The 8553-nt window shown below is 43.3% G+C and overlaps 1 protein-coding gene across 4 annotated transcripts; it reads left to right on the top strand.

Moving 5' to 3' along the window:
* Window positions 1-6: 6 nt before the first annotated feature.
* gprc5c (G protein-coupled receptor, class C, group 5, member C) lies at window positions 7-8543 on the top strand. Of its 4 annotated transcripts, none has more exons than XR_004212622.1 (5): window positions 7-219; window positions 2762-3808; window positions 6740-6840; window positions 7691-8047; window positions 8387-8543. XR_004212622.1 is itself a non-coding variant. In XM_031842699.1 (5 exons), the coding sequence occupies exons 2-5, from the start codon at window positions 2821-2823 to the stop codon at window positions 8417-8419; spliced, it is 1257 nt and encodes a 418-aa protein (XP_031698559.1). In that variant the 5' UTR covers window positions 7-219; window positions 2762-2820; the 3' UTR covers window positions 8420-8543. The 4 variants fall into 4 exon arrangements, 3 of the variants coding, with proteins under 3 accessions (XP_031698559.1, XP_031698566.1, XP_031698550.1); XM_031842699.1 differs by having other exon boundaries at window positions 7691-7825; XM_031842706.1 differs by lacking the exon at window positions 7691-8047.
* The last annotated feature ends 10 nt before the right edge of the window (window positions 8544-8553 follow it).

Genomic DNA, 8553 nt, shown 5'->3' with positions numbered 1-8553 from the left:
GAGACCATCGCAGCAGTCGATCGTTGTAAAAACGCTCGTGAAGGATTCTTTAAACTTTCTCTTGAATCAGTGAACTGTGAAACTTCTGTCTGGTGACTTTTTGCACGAGCTTCATCGAAGAGTGGAAACTTTTTGTGTGACTTTATTTTTTTATTTTTAACTCCGGATGATTTACCGTCAACTGTGTGGAGCAGGTGAAGAAGATCAACAAGCATTCAGGTAGCATCAGATTTACCATCATGTTGTGTGAATTATGTCGTTCAGACATTCAACATCTAGAGATGTGTTCACATGAACATTGCTGTTCATTGTTGGACAAACGGGCTACTTTCAGTGCGCTCTATACTCTTAAAGCTATTTGTGTCGGTTTTAAAGGAGCAGAGGAAGTGTCCGATGTCAAAGGATGTTATTCTGGATATTTAAGCACTTTTTGTGTGCAGGTTAAAGTGTTTATAATGTTCATTTATGTCCCTGAACGCATCCTGAAGTGTGTGTGAATCTGTTCTTAAAGGTTTAGATACATGAAATACTTCATATGGATGTTTATCTGGTGAGTGCAAGTAGAAGCATTATTTGTTGGTGAATTAAATGCATCACCATAGATCTGCAGTCAGATGTGCAGGAGATGCACATGTGTGTGTTTTTTATAAAAGCTACTAAAACAGAGCTAAATAGATCAAATATAACAGACGAGATAGATTTATTATTGATAACGACAACATGCTCAGCGGGTCTTAAGTGTTCTAGAAGACCCTAAAGGGCAGAAATGAGCCGTGACGTCTCTATATCCTCCGTTACCATGTTGCGTTTAAGTACCGATCAGAACAACAAACACATGCATGATAGATGTTAACGCCTCTGTGGCCCTTTAAGAACATTGTATTGATTTCTGTGTGATTGCATTAACACAAACACGTTTCTCAGGTTCCATTATAGTAACTGTTGACGAGCTTTCCATCACATCACGTGATCTTTTTAGCCGGTTTGTGTTTCTCATTTTTACAAGCCATGCTGATGAAAACCATGTGACGTGATTGAAAGCTCCACAGCAGCTATATTAAAGGCAGGGTTGGTAATCTTCGTCAAAAACATTTTCATCTTTTGTTTTGTTGAGATTCTGTTTACATGTTTGTTTGTTTTCTTGGGATGATTCATTTAGTCGAGCTGTTGTTTTTGTCTCGTGTACTTTCACAAAGAACGTAAATATTTAGCGGTGAAAAAGCTAATTGTGTTTTGCAGCTGACGGTGCTAACAGCGCTAACAGCGCTAACAGTGTTAACATTAGGGTGTAAAAATAGCCTCGAGTCCATTTTATTCATTGTTTTGGTTTGTGTGGTTTTATTTTATTTATGTTTTATTTATTCAAGATATTTCTTTTCAATTATAATGTCTGAATATCATGAAGAATTAAAAGTTCACTGCTCTTTGAAAGGGTGTAATCGCATTAATATGCTATTATGTGATCATTATATCAGTGGCATAAAATTGCAATAATATTGATTATTGCAATTATTTCTGGAACAATTTATTGTCCAACATAGTTTTGAAAATGTGAAGTACCTGCCTGCATTTATCCGTCACAAAACCACTTAGAAAAGCATCCTGGTCTGGTTTTAAATAAGTTCTCTAGCAGCGTCATGTGACACGGCGTCACTCGACATAATGTCGTCAGGCCCCCCGAGTGAAAGTCCTCTGTTTTACTTCTCGCTCTTTAATCACTACGTCCGTCACTCTGAGAGTCGAACAATGATGGATTTACACATGAAGCCCGGTGCGACTCATACAGACACTAATGGCCAAACGTCTGTATTTGACGCCTGGGAGTGAGAACTTGGTTTAGTTCAGGGCCTAAAGTAGTCGAGGAATCAGAGGTTTTATCTCTTTGAAGGAAATTCCTCAGTTTGACATCAAAGTCTTTAGTTCTTTAGGTCGTCTACATGAAGCTTGTGAGATATTTGGAGAGCCAAACTGCCGTTGTGTTTTTTCTTTTTTTTTGTGTGTGTGTTCCTACCTTCAGCTTGCAGAAATTGCAAACATGCCATAAAACATTTGGTCCTTGAGCTTTCCATGGTAACAGATGAGGAAATAACTTTGTTTGGAAGACCTGAAATCTAGAGATGAACACCGATAACTGCGTGCGTGATTGGAGGTCACGCCCCGAATGAAAACAAACATATTAGCAGTGAATTATAATCTACGGAGGGAACGACAGTACAGCCACAAAACCAAAGGGACCAACCAACTCACGGAGAACCAGAAAAGGTGGATTTCTTTGTTCCAGAAAAGATTTTGAGTCACAGGAAGTTAGAAAGACCGAACGTCCGCCACCACACTCCCATCGATTTGGCCCAGAGACTCACTCTACTTTAGGGTTAATGCACTTTCACCACATCGATTCTGTTGTAATCACAATGTACAGAAGCAATATTTGTCGACCGATTCCATTAATGATTAACGTCAGAGTTGGGAAGAGTCCATAGTTTGACATTCCTCTGATATTTTAGGTGGCTGCCGAGGTCTCTGAGCTTTTCTGACTCTTTCCAGCTCAGTCAACAGTCAAGTCATTCTCCGTGTACACATCATGATGAAGGTTTGAATACCACGTGTTTCTGTGTGTACTGACTCACATAGGTGTAATATTTGCTTTATTGGGTGTAGACAATAGTATCATAATGCAGCATTGGTGACGTATTTAAGTCTTTGTTAAGACCTGTCCACATCCAAAGGTTCTCAGACTGTCACTGTTCCTCCGTCTGTACAGGTGCCGTCAGGATCCCAGAACAACTCGTCCAAACTGAGCTCTGGTCTCTCCCAGTCACCATGGCTACTAACAGCACCCCTCAGGGTTGCGGCCCGAACCTGGACTCCCTCTATTACAACCTGTGTGACCTTAACGCCGCGTGGGGCATCGTGCTGGAGGCCTTCGCGGCGGCCGGCATCGTCTTCTCCTTTGTGCTTTTCATCTCGCTGCTGGCCAGCGTGCCCTTCACGCGGGACAAGAACCGCAAGAGCTCGGTGGCGCTCCACGCCTGCTTCCTGGTCTTCACAGCCGGTCTCTTCTGCCTGACCTTCGCCTTCATCGTGGGAAAGGACTTCTCCACGTGCGCCTCGCGGAGGTTCCTCTTCGGCGTGCTGTTCGGCGGCTGCTTCGCCTGCCTCCTGGTGCAGTGTGTGAGGCTGAACATCCTCGCCCGGCAGAACAGCGGGCCCCGGGTTTGGGTCTTGTGTCTGGTGGCGGCGGGTCTGTGGCTGGTGGAGGTGGTCATCAACACCGAGTGGCTGATCATCACGGTGGTGCGCTACCCGTGGGGGCCGCTCAACGCCACGGCCGAAACCGGCAGAGCCACGGCCACGCCTTGCAACGTCGCCAACGAGGACTTCGTCATGGCGCTGATCTACGTGATGACCCTGATCCTGGCCGTGGTGGTGGCGAGTCTCGCCATCATGGCGGGCAAACACAACCAGTGGAAGAAGGATGGCGCCTTCATCCTTCTGACCAGCGTGGTCTCTGTGGGTATTTGGGTGGCGTGGATCGTCATGTACGTCTACGGGAACGAGAGGAGAGGGGGGCCCACGTGGGACGACCCCACCTTGTCCATCGCCTTGGTGGCGAACGCGTGGGCCTTCCTCGTCCTCTACACGATCCCTGACATCTGCACCTTGAGCGGCGATGACGAGATCCCACAGAGCTTCGGGGAAGACCTGTACCCGAACCGAGGAGTCGGCTACGAGACGATCCTGAAGGAGCAGACCTCCCAGAACATGTTCATGGAAAATAAGGCGTTCTCTATGGACGAGCCCAAACCAGGTGTGTAGCTGCTTATTTCACCTTTTAATCTGTTTAAAGTGCAGTTTTTGTTAACAGAGCTCAAGCCTCCATTTCATTCATTGTTTCAGTTGTGTGATTTTATTTCATTCATGTTTTTTTCACCTTTCAATAATATCAAGAAGAATTGAGAGCTCACCGCTTTTTAAAAGGGTGTACTTGCATTATTGTGCTATTATATTATCGTTGTCATTATATTATCATTATATCAGTGGCATAAAAGGGCAATAACATTGATTATCGCAATTATTTCAGGAACAATATATCACCCAACATAAGTGGTTATCGTGACGGGTTTATTTGGGCTACTGTTTGTAAATGTTAATGATTTTAACTTTGTATTCTCTCAGGTATGACATCACTCTGGTCTTATGCAAAGCGTTGTCAGGTCCTTTTATTCCCTGTAAAGCAAATATGTGCCTGGTCAACAGATAGTTTGTGTAGTTTGTGAGGTAACGACTAGGAGGAGGTCACAAACATTCACTTTGCACAGTTTTACACAATCTCCTCCCCGACTACACTTCACTCTCACTGGAAGTTCCTTAAAATGACATATTGCATCATATTTCTGATTTGTCTGGGAACGTTGAATCGTTCGTGTCGTCTTCTGTCGCTGCAGTGACTGATTGTGTTACAATTTGCTCATCACAGAACACACAGTGACCTTGCACCGATGAACACTGAGTTCAAAGCCCTCACAAACCTGAAAACAGAGCGATTACCCTGCAGAATCCTCAAAAGGCTGATTTGCATCGATGTGATGATCCCACAGAACCCGAGACGCTCTCGTCTGAGTCCTGATCTGATGCGGTAAAAAGGACCAGAACACAGAGTCTGTCTCCTCTCAGGTTAATCACAGACGGTGAGGTGGACGGTGTTGTGTGGCTGCTAATGTCCTCGAGGGTTACAGAGAGTTCTTTCACCAGTCTGTCAGCTCGAGTCACCGCGGTGGAACATAACTGTTTGTATTCAAGTGTTTACATTCTGGGAGAATGTTTGAAGCTTTTTCTCTGCAATGTTTGAGAAAGGAAATCACGCTTTGTACCCGGCCACGTTTATGGAACAATAGAAGAGTGTTTGTTTAAAGATTCAGCTTCGATGTTCAACATCAGATAAATGTGGACGATGTGCAGAACAATCTTCACTTTTTCACTCATTCAAATGACTTGAAGACACAGAGAGATGCAGCGAGGACGTATTTCTGTAGTCCAACAGGAAGTTAGTGTCACACTGGTCCAGTTCGATTGGATTTTGGATTATTGCAGAAAATAATCTCTAAACGTTAATGATTCTTACAGGTGTTGTTCATCAAGATAATCTTCACTAATGAACTCCACTTTTATGATGTTTGAAGTGTAAAGTGAAAAGCTAACATCTAACCAAAAACACATGTAAGAAACACATTGACTTAGAGACGAGGGAACGGGAAGTGAACAGATTCTGACTCATTTCTGTATTTTAGGATTCATTGTATCATCTAAAGAGTTTAGATTCATTTAAAACAAGAGTTTCATTGTCTTTCTCTTTCTTTCCATCCTTTGTTTTTTATTTCTTATTTTTTTCCTCCCTTCTTCCTCCCAGTTCTTATATTCTCCAACATGCAATCTGAAAGCAAACTCCCCAAAGCTCGAGATGTGTTTGTTAAGATTATTATCATTTGAATTCAATGCTAAATGCTAAATGCTGTACGCACAGCTGTTGTGTGATGTCACAACTCTCAGATCTGGTGCAGCAACATGTTGACTTCATCCTTCATCATTGACTCCCACAGATGGTTCACTTCTTCTCTCTGCATTGTGAGCTACATGTGTGACTACATGTAGGACCGTCAGAGTTTCAGTGAGTTATTCAGAGGCAGCGTGTCGTCTGGATCATTCCTGTTAATGAGCGTCCCTATCACCAACACTCCCACTCTTGATTCCCACCAGAAGCATCACGCCTTGTGTTTGCATCGTCTCCACAGCAACTGAGGCGTGGCGACAGTTTCATCCAACGTCGGGAGCTTCAACAAGAGCGACGAAGTCGTCTCTCACATCCATTCCTCTGGGTGTTGATTCTGCTGATGAAGTATCTTGAGGGATTGTTGTGTACAGATACGGAACGAGGCCCTAAAGATGTCCCTCAGAGGGCTTATGATCAAGAGAGAAGTAGAGTCATCTTCTCATAGACTTCTATACAACCAGAGGAGTCGCCCCCTGCTGGTCATTAGAGAGAATGCAGCTTTAACACGTGAAGCTTTGACTTCACTCTTCAGAACTGGACTTTTTCGCCCGGTAGGCAGTTTGTTGCTGTTTGTAGCACAGTTAGCACTTTATCATATCAAATGCAACTACATTTGTAAAAGTGACAAGTGAAAAAAGCTAACCACACTAAGCCATATTTAGCCATATTTGTCTTAAACAGAGCAAGAATACACTTGGATATTTCCATCATTTTTCAGTTTTTTTCTCATCAATTCCTTACACAACGAACCCTTTATCTATTATATTTATTCTATATATTATAATAAATATGACCACGGTCACATTGTGTGATTTTATTCTCCTGTCTCCTGTTTCCCTCCCCATGTGTCATGTTTGGTTTTACTTCCTGTATTTTGTGTGCTTTCGTCGCATTAGTTAATTAGTCCCTTGTGTCTTTAGTCGTGGTGCTCCCCTGTCTTTCAGTTAGGAAGTCCAGCCCGTGAGAGTCAGTTAGAGTTAGTCTCTAGCAGTTTTGTGTTGCTGGTTTGTTTCCTGGAACTGTGCAGATATTATGGAAACTACATCTTTTTGGTTTAACTAAGGGATTTTATTTTGACACGTCCTTGGTCGCCTATAGGTTGTAATCAGCTGTGACTGTTGTGAATCAAAGCTGAGGCTTGTTGAGGGGGACGAATGAATAACGTGTGTTGTCCCCGTCTGTCCATCACAGCGTCCAAGCCGGTGTCTCCGTACAGCGGCTACACCGGGCAGCTGCGTGGGTCCGTCTACCAGCCCACTGAGCTGGCTCTCATCAGCAAAGCAGTGGCAAATGTGAGTATTTGTTCACAGAGACACACATTTGAACGTGGCTTAGACAGCGTATACATAGAGCTGGTTCACTCTCTTATGTCCGGAGGTGGGAAAATGATTATTGAAATAAAGAACAGTTTGAGGAAACAGTCAAAACAAATGTGACAGTGAAGGTTAACTGTGTGAACAGGGTTCAGGCATTATATGTGCTGATTTGAATGAAAACAAGATAAAAGGATGTTGGTCAGAACCAGATTATATTTTGACATCTATTATATGATAAATTATAGTTTTAATTGTCTTAATAGTTGGAGATGTTCCAATTCATTTTTTTCCTTCCCAATACCGAGTAGTGATCTGATACCAGTCCGTTAAAAACAATACAATAAAGGACGATCTGTCAATCTTTTTGAATATGATGAAGCAGTGTACATGGAGCTCTATAAATATAATAATAATAATAAATTAACTTAACTTTATTTATTAGCATTTTTCAAAAGTAGAGCGAAGTAATGAAAGATATGTGAATAAGAGACAAATCAATTAGCAAAGCAGCGAATACATTTACAAATGTGAATATGAACAATAAAACGTATTAAAACAAGCAGACAAAACAGTAAAAAATATGAGTGAAAACTAAATAAACCATTTTTTAAAAAGCATTGGAATTAAAAGAAGCTTTGAGGAGTGATTTCAAATGGAGCAAAGAGACAAATCATGGACATGCACGTGAGCAAAAAGGGGGCAAAGATAGATCACGTTTTTGGACTCTGAGGTTCTTAAGTTCTGGTAAACGGTTTGTGGAGGTCTCTCCAAAGAGCCCCCCCCCCCCTCATTTATTGGATGTTTGTGTCATGGAGCCGATGTGCAGCACCCTCCGGAGGTCACCTACGACATCATCATCCCCAGAGCGTCCACCCACTCAGCAGCCAACAGCGGGAGCAGCACGCCGTCGACACACGCCGACGCCGGTGCCGCCGCTCACACTCAGACCAACGGGAACAGCGTAGGTCGCCTCCTCGCTCCTCGCTCCTCGACTCCTTCTGTCCCCCCCGACCTCTCGGCTCCTGCTGTATCCATGGCAACTTCTTCTACAGGTTGACCATGAATCACTTCTTTGTCTGTTTTTTTTTTCTTCTTTCATACCTGCTGGAGCTCTCTGGTGTTTCACCTCGTCTGGACTCAGTTCACTCTGTTCTTCCATCTCTTCAGTGGAGAAGAAATGTTGGTGAGACAGGGTTTGATTTGACATGATTTGTCTCTTTCTGGTCTTATTCTTTTCCATATTTCTTTGTACTTAACATGTCTCTTCTAAATGTCAGATCTTGAGTATGAAACGCTCCCCTCGAGTCTTTAAAGGTGTTTCTGAAGAGGCTGCCTGTAGTCAGTTGGATTGTTACGAAGTTACAAAGTCCCGCCTGTGAAACACGTCCTTGTTCGCCTACAGATTTGATTCTGCTGTGACTGTGAATCAAAGCTGCTGTCAGAGCCCCCCCTCTAGTGTAAACTGTTATCATGTAAAGTCTCATTAACTGCTGTTTGATCAACCATCTCTCTTCTTCTGCAGGGGAACGGTCTTCATAGGATGTCCCAGTGGTGAACGCGCTGACGCTCTCAACACCTCGTCACATTAACTTCTAGTCTTTTCGTTTGCTCTCGCTGACTGTGTGTCTGCTGGCCGGCTAAGCTGGTTCTAAGAGGATCAGACATGTGGAGCTAAAACAGTGGGTCCCC

This window comes from Anarrhichthys ocellatus, unplaced genomic scaffold (assembly GCF_004355925.1).
Source record: "Anarrhichthys ocellatus isolate YVR2014 unplaced genomic scaffold, GSC_Weel_1.0 scaffold4, whole genome shotgun sequence".
NCBI lineage: Eukaryota > Metazoa > Chordata > Actinopteri > Perciformes > Anarhichadidae > Anarrhichthys > Anarrhichthys ocellatus.
Note: the sequence above shows the minus strand (reverse complement) of the source record. Positions and strands in the feature narration are given on the sequence as shown.

Coding starts and splice junctions, on each gene's coding strand:
- gprc5c (XM_031842690.1), top strand. CDS start 2,821: ATGGCTACTAACAGCACCCCTCAGGGTTGCGGCCCGAACCTGGACTCC. Junction 3,809..6,739: donor TATGGACGAGCCCAAACCAG/GTGTGTAGCTGC, acceptor TGTCCATCACAG/CGTCCAAGCCGGTGTCTCCG. Junction 6,841..7,690: donor TCAGCAAAGCAGTGGCAAAT/GTGAGTATTTGT, acceptor GCCGATGTGCAG/CACCCTCCGGAGGTCACCTA.